Genomic DNA, 14,150 nt, shown 5'->3' with positions numbered 1-14,150 from the left:
CAAGGGTTATGATTTAATAAGAACCATTACAAATTCCTTTTTAAGGTAGGTTAGAGAAAGAAGTTGGAGAAGTAAACAACTCTTTAATACCTGTGTAAGTAAAGTACTTCCATGGAGATATTTAAACATATATAAGCTGCTCATCTCTCATACACAGATCACTAAGTTCAGCCTAGAGCCCCAGGACCTCTGTTAAACTGGCAGAGTCCATGGCTGGAGACTCAGTTCCCATCAATATGGTTTACCAGCAAATGCAACAGACATTTCAACATACATTTTTTTTTTTTTTTAAGTAGGCTCCATGCCCAGTGTGGAGCCCAACGTGGGGCTTGAACTCACGACCCTGAGATCAAGACCTAAGCTGAGATCAAGAGCCAGATGCTTAACCAACTGAGCCACCCAGGTGCCCCTCAACATACATTTATTGAACAATTCCTATGAAGCTATGCCATTGCAAACATCAGAATTAATAGATATTTGAAATGGGAACTGAATACATAATCAAAAGGAAATGCTTAATTAGGTAAAATTCATATTTAATACAGTGCCTTACTGCTTTAAGAATATAAAGTTCAAAATTCCAGCCAAGACACAACCTGGCTATAGGAAGAATCTGTACTTTCAAAGCTTTAAAACACTTGTGCTCTTCATTTAAATAAACAGAAATCTGACGTTTACAATAAAAGTTCAATATGTTTCACAAAATACTCCACCAACAGGGATTGTCTCACCAACAGGGATTTGCTTTTGCTGGCTGGGGGCTTGGCATCCAGGTAAAAGAAAAAAGCCACTAATACAGGACTGAGTCTTGGGAATCACTTCAGAGTGCATACAACTGCTATGTAATTTCATGAAAAAAAATCCAATGGAGTTTATAATTTCTAAATAAATACCTCTTTGAAAATACATTCACAACATACGGTAACCTGGAAAACAAGCTTTCCTCTGTTTACCAAGCACATTGTTTTCTGCTTTCAATTTAGTCCATATTATTCCTGCCTAAGTGACTCAACAAACTATTGCCTCTGAGAAGATGCGACTAAAGTAATAGTGTTTAATTGATGCATTTAGAAATATTTATGGCAATTTCATTTAAAAATATCAGTGACCACTCTTCTATTTTTCAAATTACAACTACCAGAACCAGGGGGGAAAATACTTGAATGCCAAAGAAATTCCCCCTTAAAACTGTCTCTTGGGATGCTGCTTCGCTGATTTATTACTCAGCATTTCGTTTTTGCACTTAAGAACTTAAACACATCCTACCAAATCCAAGTAAAGTTATACTCATTTCTTTATTTTATATCAAAAAATAAATAGGCAATAGTAAACACGCAGGAGAAACATTTGTTTATTAAAGTTTTCTGTCTGTAAAGAGAGTCTGAGTAAACAGATATATTCTTTATGTACTTAAAAAAAAGAGACACTACTGTTAAAATTTATAGTACTAATTATTTTTGTGTTCTAGAATGAGAGTTCACTGTAATTGATAGGATATATTAACCAAGTGCACAGAAAATAAAAGTCCCAAGATAGATAGTGCTATTGCAGTAGGCAAGTTAAGAGCCCTCTAGGGCAAAGACCAGGAAAAGTTAAGAAAATTATTTTAAGACTCCTGCATGAGGTTAAGGGATGAAACAACACAAAGAGGATAGATTCTGAAATAAAAAGGATCAAGTAAACATTTATCATCATCATCTCAATTACTCTTTCTTCCATTCCATCTTCAAAGGTCCTCTGTTGGTTATTTCTTTCCTCAACTGTCTGTCATCAATGCTTCTCCCAGTGTCAGATCTTAAAGGCGACATGAGAAGACCCCTCCCTTCTGAAGAGCACAAGGGTTTCAAAGCTCTCAAAGTAAAGTTTCTTCCTACAGCAGCAGGACTTCAGGAAGGGCAGTAACCTTCACTTAACTGTAGCAGAGACTCATCCCTCAGAGAGCCTCCTCCATATCCTCTCTTTATTCTATTTATGCATTAACCTGTCTTGGCATTCATGCTACGAGCTAGTCATAGTTTCCATGAAATAACTTTTGTAAAAATCTGTCTCTGTTTGCTTGTGATGCTGAAAGACCATCATTTTCCCTGGGTTACATAAAAGTAAAGGCATTTTTCTACTGCAAGAAAGCATAGTGGTGGTAGCAATCAATGTTTTGTAATTGGATGAAAAAACCATTAAGATTCGAAGGCTGCATCCTAAGAGGTCCCTCTTGTTTGCAATTGGCAGAATACCAACTGTTTCAATACAAGCAATGAGTTGCAATAGACTCAACTAATTACCTCTATTCTGCCTCTACTCAACTCTTCTTACCCTTGGTGCCTACTCCGTACTCTCAGAGGAAGAAGATAAGCAGATGGATGTGAGCAGGTGCATAGGACCTTGTGCAGCCACTAGCCTTGACAGCAATTGGTCAAAACCCTTGAAGCCAATTAAACTCTTAGTAAATGGTTTCCAAACTCCAGCAGATGGCCTATTGGTCCCAGTTGTGCTGTTCAACATCTATATGACTCCATATAAGAAACTAAAAACTGGGAGTTAGAGGATTGCTTCTCTCTAGTATAGTCTACTTAACATTTTATGATTTTACTCCATAACTAGTGTCTTTTCTTCATAATGGAAAGTTTGGCCTCATTCTGTTTTCTCCACTGATTAGAATGCCACAAAGGGATGACAGTTGTGTGGTTAACACTCACCAAGGACTTGAATATGTTTTCATTTTACAACCAAGGAAGTAGATGATTAACTGAAGGTGTCACAGCTCCTACCCCACACAGTGAGACACTTATTATTGTAACTCAGTTTTAATATTGATCTTCTTGGAAGATAACAAAGTTACCTTTACAAGAATCTCATTTTAATGAAACATTTCTGATTTCCAAATATATTTTTAAACTACCTTTTCTATTCCTGACACTTTTCTGAACACTCTGAAGCTTAATCTCAAATGAATGATTTCAGAACTTTCCTGCCAGAATATTTTTCATTTTTCCTTTATTACATTTAGAATCCCCCAGATCTTTCTCATCCACTCTCTTGTTCTTCCTCTCTATTTCTATTTCTTTTCTCCACTGCCACCCACCTTCTCAAACTGGAAATGCTATTGTAGAGCCCATCTTTTTAATCAAAGGTTACTTTAGAAGCTGATATCCTGAATACATGCTCCTAAATCCCCTACACTTTTTTTGTTGTTGTTGTAGTCTCTAATCTGGGACTGGAGTTTGGCTTTTAGAACTCCAAGGAGAATGTGAATTTCCTTTTTGGCATGAACATATACCCACATTGCTTGATGCTACCAGAGTGTTTTCCCAAATCAGAGTCAGAGTCCTGAAGGAAGAATAGTTATAGGGAAGGGTGTAGGGAACAGAATCAAGGAAATACATCTCTACAATGATTCTTCTGAGGACATTCTCAGGTTCTAGCCCTTCTTCCCGGTAGCCAGACTATTCTGGCTTTTATTTTACAATGGGAGAGGTCCCATCTATCTGGCTAATGAACAGTTAGTCTACAGGCATTTTCCCCTTTTCTAGACACAGAATGAAATCAGAAAGTTCTTATGCCATTCTTAAATCCAATTTTCAGATATTTACTTAAGAAACATTCACATGATACCAAACCACAAAGTATTTCTCTTTTATTCCTCAGAGTCAAATGAAGTTTGTTTTGACTTGAATGTTCTTAATTGCATAAACAAGGAATATGGGAGAAAGCAAGTGAGGTATGAACATGGAATGGAGCCCTAATGGAACTGACAATGAATTTTCTCTTTGCTTGCCTACAAGAAGGTGTTTAATTGCTATGGTTATAGGATGAATTGGGTCCCCTTTATTCACATGCTGAAGTCGTAACCCCAAGTACTACAGAATGTGACCTTTTTTGGAGATAGGATCTTTACAGAGGCAGTCCATCTACAACGTACAACCTACAGTTAGGTAGGTCCTAATCTACAATGACTGATGTCTATAAAAGGGGAAATCTAGACATAGGCATCTATAGGGAGAATGTAATGTAAACATGAAGATAGCCATCTACAAGCCAAGGAGAGAGGCCTGGAACAGATCCTGCCTTCATTGGGAGTAAACCTGACTACACCTTGACTTTGGACTTCCAGCTGCCAGAACTGTGAGAAAATAAATGTCTATTATTTACACCACCCAGTTGCTGGTACTTTGTTACAACAGCCCTAGCAAACTAATAGAGCTGCCTATTTCATTGTTTTTCCTGGAAATTAAACTTTCATTTTTTGACTTCAACTGTACATTATTGTTTAAGAAACATATACGTACATAATTTCATAGTTAATCTCTTAAGGGAAAAAAAAATCTATGCTATTCTTTAAAGATAATGTCCTGGATTTCACGATAAAGGTCATGATAGCTGTGGGAGATGTTGAGAATCATTAAAACAACATTTTACAAGTGAATAAACTGAGGCAAGTTTGAAGCCTTGTAAGTCACCCAGTTAGTTACTGGTAAGGACGGTCACATGGCTCCCAGTTTCCATGTTTTCCTACCGTAGCACACAGCCATCCTTAGGTATTAGCCAAGAATTACATATCATGAAAATGGTTTTGCCCTAATTTGTCATGTTAAAAAATGTTTAAATCAGGATAATATAACAATAAGTAGAAGCTTAGATCACAAAATAGTTTACCACACTGAAACTATTTAATACAAATTCCTGACACATATTCCTAATCAGACTTGATATTTTCACTGTTACATGGTAATATATATTTTTATACCATTTTGAGATAAGCATAGCATTGAAAGGTGCAATATCTCAGCCCACAGAAAGATTAGGATTTTCATTTAAATTCTGCATATCTAAGCAGAGGAAAATGTCCAGAGGACCATGTGTGCATTTGCTAATTCTCAATAATAGTTTTCACAAGTTGCATGTACATTCTCAGGCAGTTTTCAAAGATGAGTATTTTAATTCAGTTGCTACTTATCACAAAGCTGATTACTTCTTGATAAATCTTTTCTGTTTCTTTTCTCCTCCAATTATTTTCTTTGATACTAATTTTGTTCTTTGAGACAATTTAGGGGAAACATGGTAGAAACTTCAAATACCTGATGTGGAAGAGGACTCTTGACTCTTCTACCCTAAAGGGTAAGAACTAAGATGAATTGGTCAAGGTTACAATGAAATAGATTTCAACTCAAAACAAAGAAAACCTTTAAACAGAGCTATGCTGTCACAGAACTGGCTAATGCAAAAGATCTTAAAGGTCAGTCACTGGTGACGTTCTAAGCATTCGATCATCTGGGGGTTTTGTCATAAAGAGGATTCAAGCAATTATTTGATTCAATTCAATTTGATTCGATTTGATTCAATTAAATGGTTTTTCTGACCTTTCATCCTAAAAGTCTGTGGTTCTATGCACTCAGTAGTAATCACAAGACTAGTTCTTCTTCTCAACACAAGGCTTAGTCTTTCATACTCTTGACATCCTTTGTGTTTGGTATAGCTGTGTAATTTCTTTAACATAAATTTATTTATTTATTTTTAAAGATTTATTTATTTATTTATTTATTTATTGGGGGTGGGTAGGGGCAGAGGGAGAGGGAGAAACCCAAGCAGACTCCAGGCTGAGTGCAGAGCCTGACACGGGGCTCAATCCCACGACCCGAGCCTAAACCCACAGTCAGCAGCTCAACCAACTGTGCCACCCATGTGCCTCTCTTTACCATAAATTTAGAGGACAGGATGAAAGCTCAGTCAGAGCTCATATATATCAAGTTAGAGACAGGGCTGACATCAGTTTTTCTTTGCTACTTATTAATTTAGTATGAAGTCATGTGTCTGTTAGTATATTGGGTGAGAACAACAAACTGTTCTATAATCATTAAAAAACGGAATTATTTTAACAGTCATACTAGTCCTGGGGATTCTTTTCTAAAGAACTAAATGTATATGTAGCATACCATGAGATAATCAAATACTAACCTCCTTCATTTTTTCCAGTTCATTCTGTAAAGCTTGCTTTGCAATCTCAACTTCTATAAGCTGTTGCCTCAGTTTTTCATTTTCATCTTCTGTTGTTGTTCGCTTTTCTTCCACATTTTCCAATTCGTGGTGAAGTCTCACAGATACATCCTTTGCAACCTAAATTGAAGTGTTTTAACAATAATATGTAATTAAAGACAATACAATAAGTGAGCTAAAGTTATATTCACATTAAAACTACTAAGAGCCAAAAATAAATAAATAAATAAAACTACTAAGAGTCAATACAGAAATTGTTTCTACCAGATACCAGTAATCTTTCCAGATTCTTCATATATAAGTCATTCACATACATAAATTATTTAGCCCTCACAACAATCCCATGATATAGGGACTATTACTATTCCTACTTTATAAATGAGGAAAAGGAGTCTCAGAGATGTGAAGTAATATGCTCAAGGTCACACAGCTAACAAGTGGTCAGGTAGTCTGGCTCTCCACTCTGTTCCCTTAACCTCTATACTCGCCAAGGTAATAGATGTTCAACTGTGATTTGTCATGTGTAAAGAAACGTCACATATCTCCTCTAATTCTACAACAACACTAGATATTTCCTATTATCACTCATTTTAAAGACTAGAAAACGAAGTTTTCACAGGTGAGGTATGGGGCTTGAATTTTGATCCTATGATGTCAGGTGCTCACTTTCAGGAAACTATCAGTCCTTGAGATTAAGTTTTGTTTTGTTTTACAGTGTACATTTTTGCCTTTTGCTTTGAGATCATCTTGGAAATTTTAGGGTTTGGAACAAAACCCTTTGGTGTAGTATTATGTAGTGGCTCAGGACATAGACTGTAGTTTTATACTGGGTGGGGAGACAGCCTGGCCACCTATTAGCTGATTCCCAGGGCTGGGGGCTGGGCACTTTACCTCTGTAAAAGGTTCATACAAGAAGAGCAAGATGATGCTATTAATAATCCCAACCTCATAGGTGCTTTTTTTTTTGTCTTGAGCTAACATTTAGAGAAATAACTCACTGTTAATATATATAAAAATGCTTGCCACAGTGCCTGGTGCATATGAGCACTGTTAGGAAAAGAAAAAAAAATACAATGACTCTCATTAAGTGTTTTCTCACAGCTTTCTTTAAAACAAATATAGGATAATTACACTTGATTTTCATATCTTGAGGAAGTTAAAATAATTAAAATTATGTTTGGTTGTCCAAGGTTATGAAGATAACACTGGTTTGCATTGTCAGTGAATCGGCCTACAAACTGAACTGAACAGACCACACCTACTTAAAAAACATTTCAAGGTTAAAATTTATCCACTGGGGGAAATTCTAAAGGAACAGCTTCACATTAAGAATGAGGTTCTTTCATTTACTGCACTCGCTCTTTACTTCTCCAAAAGGGGCGGCAAATTGGACAGATTTTCTTTCAGGGAGTTAGCAAAGTACAGAAAGGAAGGAGTCCTGGAAGAAGGAGGTTAGGGGGACTTGCAGCGAGAAACCCTAACTCTAATATCTTCCCAACGCTGTTCCTGTTCTGGCCTTCAATTCCTCTCCCTTCAGGAGTCTTCATCGCGCTGCTCTTGACTGCCTGATTTCACCTGGCCTTTACTTGGAAGACAGCCTCTGGAGGCGCGATCAAGCAACGATCTGCGCTCTGCCACGCCCGCGTTTCTGCCGGGGGAGGCGCTCTCTTCCCACCATCTCTGGAAGAGTCACCGTTACTCCCAAGAAAGCCCACAGAGCTCGCTTTCCGCAAGGCCTTCCACGCACACTGGACTCTTCAAACCCACTGGCCTGTTTTTCCCTTTCCCCTGCATGGAACCTGATATTTCGTGGTTAGCGCTGCGAAACTCCGTGTCTCCGTGTCTAATGACCAGTGAAGGCCTTTCCTCGCAAAGAGGTCCTACATGCAGCCCCTGCCCCGCGCCCCCGCACCGCGCCCCCGCTCCCCCCAGCCCCGGCTCCACAGACCTTGAGGTCCTGTTCCAGGCTGCGCAACAGCTCCCCGTCGATTTCCCCAGTCTGTGCGTAGCGGAGCCTTTTGCGCTCGGCTTTGCGGAGGCGGTACTGCAGGATCCGGCAGTTTTTGTTGGCTCTCTCCAACTCGTGGCGCATTTCCTGCAGTTGACAGGCATCCTCCTCGAAGAAAGTGTCCCTCATCTCGTCCATCTCGGTCCTCAGCTCATCAATCTCGTTCTGAGGCGGTGACAGGCCGCGGGTCAAAATTAACCTCGCCCCCTGCCACCCGGACACGCACCGTATGCACCCCATTCCAACTCCAAATGCTCAGTTTTATTGCCCCCTCTCCATGAGACAGGAGTGACAGAGCTGAATGAAGAAGAAACTAGAAAAACGGGCCTTCTTTGGGCCTTCTCGAACTCTCCTACTCTATCTCTCTCCATGAAAAAGTGGGACAAACCATGATAATTAGAGAAACGAAGGCCCAAATTTGGATTTAAATTAAGACCTGGAGGCTACTAATCTTAGGCCGTTTTAAATCTAGAAAAGGCCTAGGAGCCCCCTCCTCTGGTTTCCTGTTCCCTTCCCTCTTTAAGGCTCCCTAACAGGTTAACAGCCTCTCACCCTCGCGGGACACGCCCTAATCCTCCGAGGCCCACACCGCCCCTCCCCCACCGGGTTCCCCCCACCCTTCTCACCTTGAGAGTCTCGTTTTCCTCTCTCAGCTTCTCCATCTCCTCCTGCATTTCTTCCTGCTCCTGGAGCTGCTGCGGGTGCGGCTGCGACGAAGGAGGCGCCGCCGCCTGCATGCTCCCTCCACTCGCGCTGCCCTCGGCGCTCTGCTGGGGGCCCTCCGCTGCCGCCGCCATTGGGGAGACGGAAGGGACTGCAAGAGGCTCGCAAATGGCAGGGGCGCCAGCGACCGGGGAGCTGCGGCTGCTGCTGCCGTCGTTCTTAGTGTGCATCTGAGCCGCGGCTGCCGCCGCTGCCGCCCGCTCCTTCTTGAGGTGGAACTGGATGAGCTCAGACTGCAGACATCCTTCCTTCCAGTAGCTCCCACCGCCACCGCTGCCGCCCCCCACAACACCGCTTCCGGAGTTTCTGCTGCCGGGGCCTGGGGTTTTGCCCGCAGAGGAGGATGGTGAAGGGGAGGCCCCCTCCCCGCCGCTGCCGCCCCTCTGCTGAGCGCGTACGCCTTTCCCTCGCCAGCCCCTGGGCGGCGGCGGCGGCTGCGGAGCGCCCCCCTCCCTTTCCCCGGAGCCGCCGCCGGCTCCTCCTCCTTCCCCACCCCCTCCTCCTCCTTCCCCGAGTGGAGGGGGTTCCCCGAGTTTGGCGGACACTGGCTCTAGCTCCCGGGATGGCTCCTCCGACGGGCCAGGCCTCCTGACGCCCACCGGGGCCAGGGTCGCCGCGGGGGCCGCTTCAGCACCAGCCGCGAGATGGACAGCTCCCGGCGCTGCCCCTTTGGGCGCCAGGGGCGCAGCCTTCTCCGCCCCGCCTCCGCCTCCTCGGGCGCTGGTCGGGGGTACTGAGCGGCTCCCAATCTTGTTGCCCTGCTGCTGCTGCAGCTGCTGCTGTCGAACAGAGTTGAGTCTCGTGCCGGCCCCCACGGGGGACCGGGTGGTCGCGGTCGTCTGTCGGACCGAATTGTCCCTTAGTCTGGCAGGTGATTGAGCACGCTGCTGTTTTCTGCTGCTGCCCTCTGGGTGCAGTCGAGCCTCAGTGGCAGAGGCGGCCGCAGAAGCTGTGGCTGTGGCAGGGGCAGCGCCCCCCATCGGTGGCTGACTCATGGCGGTCTAGGAAGAATCTACCAGATGAGATTTAGAATGGTCCATCACCAGATCATTCTTCTCCCTCCTCAAATCCGCCAACCTCCCTTTCTAATCTGGGATAGAAATAGAAGGGAAGCACACAACATGTCTGCATTGTTACAGAGCAAAGGGTGATTTCCCCATAAAAGAGAAGCCCTAGAAAATCGTGACATTTGGAAAGCACTTAATAAAAGCCTTGAGTTTAGGAATAGGATGCAGAATAGTCAATTCTCATTTTGCCCAGGGAGGCACCGTCTCCATTTCACTCCATGATGATCTGAAAGCAGCTGAGCCTAACATTCTCACGGTAGCAGGTTCTGGCAATGGTGAGATATGGGTCAGAAAGGAATTGATGGGAAGGGAGATTTAAAAAAAAAAAGGTGAGGGGATAAAGTCAGGAAGAAGCTTCAGAAGGAAAAGGAGATGTCCACACGCTAGAGTTGAATACCCTGCTTTTTTAACTTTGGTTTTCCTCCTTAAAACCCAGTTTAGTAGAGAACATCTTATTTAATTACTATTCTCAATTAGAGGAAAGGGGTTATGATGTAGGTTCCTAGAGGAAATTTGCTGTGGATACATGGTACTTGTCTCAGACAGCTCTGACTCTTAATGTTGCTCTTGGTTAGAGAAATGCAACCATTTTCCTTTAGTCTAGAACTAAAATAAAAGTAATGAATGACTTTAAATCAACTTCAGTTTAAGAAAGTAATGGCATTCAGAATCATCTATATGGTTTAGTTATTAGTAACCCTAAAAGTGTTCTTCTTTAAGCTTTGGTAAATAATTTTTAAAATACTTTTGGAAAAGTTTATTGGCGGCTCTGCACAATTTCTTAAATTATAGGTGATGACTTCCACATTTATCTGAATTTTATAGTTCTTGTGAGTCATTTTAGTTTTAAATGTAATTGCCAGATAGAAAATATTTTCATTTTTAAACATCTTATTACATGGTATATATCATAGGTAAAGTTTATATCAGAGGTAAAGTTGTACTTTTAAAGTGCCTGGTTCCTCCTATGGGGCCAAATTCTGAGACAGAATGACCCTGCACCCAAGAAACCTGGTGCATCCTTATTCATGGTGGCACCATAGGTCTCTACTGTGTATTTTCTCCAAGATAAAACTATCACTAGCTTTTAAAATCTGGAAAATAGCAAGCCAATGCCTCCTGTGTTCTTCTCCCTAGTGATCCAGCTACCTGATCAGCTGTCAGTTTGGTGTTTTTTCCTTAGAGCTATCATCTCTCTTTAAAGCACTGAAAAGGGTATGACTAGGCAGAAAGTTCTCCTTAAAAAAAGAAAAAAAATCCTCCTATTAGGAGAGGAGATGCTTGCCAGTTATTTTACTAGGATTATTACTGTTATTGTCCATTTTAAGTATCATAACTCAGTGAACATGCAGCAATTCCTCATTTTATGAATAAATATTACTGGAAGTTTCCTTCTGCACCTTTCTCTTTTTGGGATCTCCTTCCAACTGTTTAAAAAATAATTGCGAACAAAGAAGTCACTAAGGGGGAAAAAGTTATCCACCAACTTATTTTCTACATGTTCTCCAGAGCCACATGCTCCTAGAATGTCTGGCCTAGTTCAATGGCATGGGTCACAATAATGTGGACCACTTAAACAAGCTATATTGCCAATATATTGCCAATAATGCAACCTTACTTTTGTTTTGAATTAGGCATAATCACTCAGGAGCTGAGAGCCACCTGACAACGTTTAAATTCGGCCCCAGACAGCTCTAAACCAGGAGAAAGCTCAGGTTCCAGAACTCGGCTCCCACAACCAAAGGTACCAAGCTGTCACGTGATTCTCACAAAGTGACAAGATGCTGTGCCTCTTCAAGGCTTCCCCCGTGGAAATCGCCAACCAAGCAACCCCGGATGGGCACAAACCAACAATTTTCATCTCATATTTTATCTGCCCACTGACCCACCCCATCTCTCATCCCCATCCCTTTAGAAATCCAGAAGAACTGCTCACTTCTCTGCAGACGCGATGTTTCGAAGTTGATGCAAATCATCAGCGCTTTCCTTCTGATCCTCCGGCGACCTCAGGGTTTATTTTTTTAATTTTTTTTTTTTTTTTTTTTTTGTCTTTTAAAGACAAGGAAAGTTTAACTTCGTAGTATTATATGCGACTTTTTGGCTGAGCACGACTTTGGGCCCTCTCGCCCCAGTTCCACACCCACTCGATTTCTCCAAACAATGGCGTTAACGTGAAGGTTCGGCGGCCCCCAGAGCCGGTTACTTCCCGCGGGCAGCGATTCGGCTGGAGCTGCGGCTCCGGGCAGGCGAACGCGCGAGGTACCAAGCGGTGCCAGACGCTCCTCAGGAAGTGCACTGATATTCATGAGCTGACCTCACCGGACTGGGCAGGGGAGAGGGCGGGATTGCAAGGGAGGATAGGGTAGAAGTAACCAAAGAGAGGCTACTTTCAAGAGGAAAGAGACGAAGGCGGGGACGGGCCGGGGGGCGGGGGGTGATAGGGGAGGTGGCAAGAAGACAAAAAGGTCGGAGCCACACCCGAGATGGAAGATCCGTAGCCGCACTCAAAGTCCGTGCTGGGCTCCCATATCCTGTACTTGGCAGGGGTTCCAAAACCACTCGAAATCGGATCCACTGGTTTTCTGCAAAGCTTTGTCCTGGGCGGATCAATCTCCATCAATTATTTACTTGAGCTCTTTTCTCTGGGAGGCGTATTCGAACAGCCTTCCGGGCGTGACTGACGTCTCCTGATGCAGCTGCGAGGAGCTGGCGGGCGGCTGCTGGGAGTTCTCTTTGTTCGCTCACTTTAATTCTCGTAGAGCTCTCCACGCGGTGCACCCTCCCCACCCCCAGCCGGGCGGAGTCATCAGACGTCGCTTTCCCGAGTAGATAATGGTTGCCAGACCCACCGTCCCAGGGACAAAGGGCTCTTGTGATACCACCACCAATTTAGTGCAAACCGAATAAATATCGGTTTACAGAGATCATTTACAGCCGAGGTTGCCCTCGGTATATATTCTTTCCTTTACTAAGTTCTAGTTTCTACTGTGAATACAAGAAGCAATTGCTAGAATCCATAATCTTTATTGTAGTGCATATGGTTAACAGGAATCACGGAGTGTATTTATAAAATAGGAAATTAAAGGAAATTCAGGGAGGAAAAGAGGGAATTCAGAATATATGTCTTTACAATGCACACTAATCCATACTGTTCCACAATAATGTTTTTAAAATCCGACTGGAAAATTCTTTTTCCTTCCAGTTTTTTTTGGGGGAAGGGAGGGTTAGTATGAAGGTCTCCCTCGTACCTCAAAGAATTCCTTGGTGAACTTGAGGATGAGAATAAAAGTAAACACTGCTTTAGAAAGGGTATTTTTTGTTCCAAATTTTTCTCATATTAATATGTGGTTTTGTAGGTAAAAGGTCAATATATTATTTTTTATGCTAACATGAATTTTAGTGCAAGAGATTTTATTTTCTGAGTGTAACATCTTGCATTAAAAATGAAATAAAAACAACTTAAGAATAGTTTGCATACAAGCAACATAATTACTGCAAAATAAAAAGATGTTTAAGCCCTGATGATTAGTAGCTCCAGCGATCTATAAGACAAAAACATTCATGTATTAATCTGCTCTAGAATAGATAAGAGCCTATTTTATGCCTGGCACTGTCCAAGGTGCTAAGTATGCAAAGATAAAACAAATACTTCCTGTCTGGGAGGCTCAAGCATATTGAAAGGAATCGGGATAATTTCCATAAATCCTTTGTGTAGTTTTTAAAAGTGGAAATGTGGTATCTGTGACATCTATAAGGAATAGCTCAGACCTCGACTAGGCTACAAAACTAAGGGGGAAAAAAAGCAAAGTAAAATATAATCACAACTTATTTGGAATTTATATTAGACAACTTGTCATTATGTACCAAACTTGAGTTGTAATTTCCTTAAGAAATACCAAGATCCACAGGTCTCATTCAATCAAAGTGGATAAATTGGATAAAAATATTTTTTTCAGATTGATCTTTACAACTAAAATAATGATATTATAAACATAGTCTATGGACATAAATGTACCTGGTCCTACTTCTCTAAGAACTTGTACTGTGTTCAGTTATCTATATTTCAGTTTTTTTCCTAAGGTAGTATTATTTATTTCAGTATAATTAATAACTTAAAAAGTCTAATAAAACCAAGAATTTATTATCATGCCTGCTTAAATCAAGTAGTCACTGTGCTTAAATATGTCATTTCATAATTTAGTATTATGTAATTTCAAGGTTGAAGACTACTAATAAAGAATAAGAATAAGCAATATTAAGATGCTTCTCTACTCATGTAAATATGCCATAAGAACTTTTGAACTAGAAAATTATTCTTTTATTTGCTAGTTAAAATTGTATTTACTCAATTAAGCAAACCCCAA

The 14,150-nt window shown here is 41.6% G+C and overlaps 1 protein-coding gene across 4 annotated transcripts in view; it reads right to left on the bottom strand.

Moving 5' to 3' along the window:
* MTCL3 (MTCL family member 3) overlaps positions 1-11,796 on the bottom strand; it is a 44,543-nt gene extending 32,747 nt beyond the window's left edge. Inside the window, exons 1-4 of one of the 4 annotated variants that reach the window (XM_078054763.1) lie at positions 11,723-11,796; positions 8,623-9,809; positions 7,937-8,161; positions 5,950-6,108 (exon numbers count right to left, since the gene is read on the bottom strand). In XM_078054763.1, the coding sequence (XP_077910889.1) occupies positions 5,950-6,108; positions 7,937-8,161; positions 8,623-9,714 (1,476 nt within the window). In that variant the 5' untranslated portion in view covers positions 9,715-9,809; positions 11,723-11,796. The remainder of the gene's footprint in view (positions 1-5,949; positions 6,109-7,936; positions 8,162-8,622; positions 9,810-11,722) is intronic. The other 3 variants (XM_078054764.1, XM_036085477.2, XM_078054762.1) reach the window with 3 other exon arrangements.
* Between the last annotated feature and the right edge of the window lie 2,354 nt (positions 11,797-14,150).

This window comes from Halichoerus grypus, chromosome 9 (genome assembly GCF_964656455.1).
Source record: "Halichoerus grypus chromosome 9, mHalGry1.hap1.1, whole genome shotgun sequence".
Lineage (NCBI taxonomy): Eukaryota > Metazoa > Chordata > Mammalia > Carnivora > Phocidae > Halichoerus > Halichoerus grypus.
This window is presented reverse-complemented; position numbering and strand designations above follow the sequence as displayed.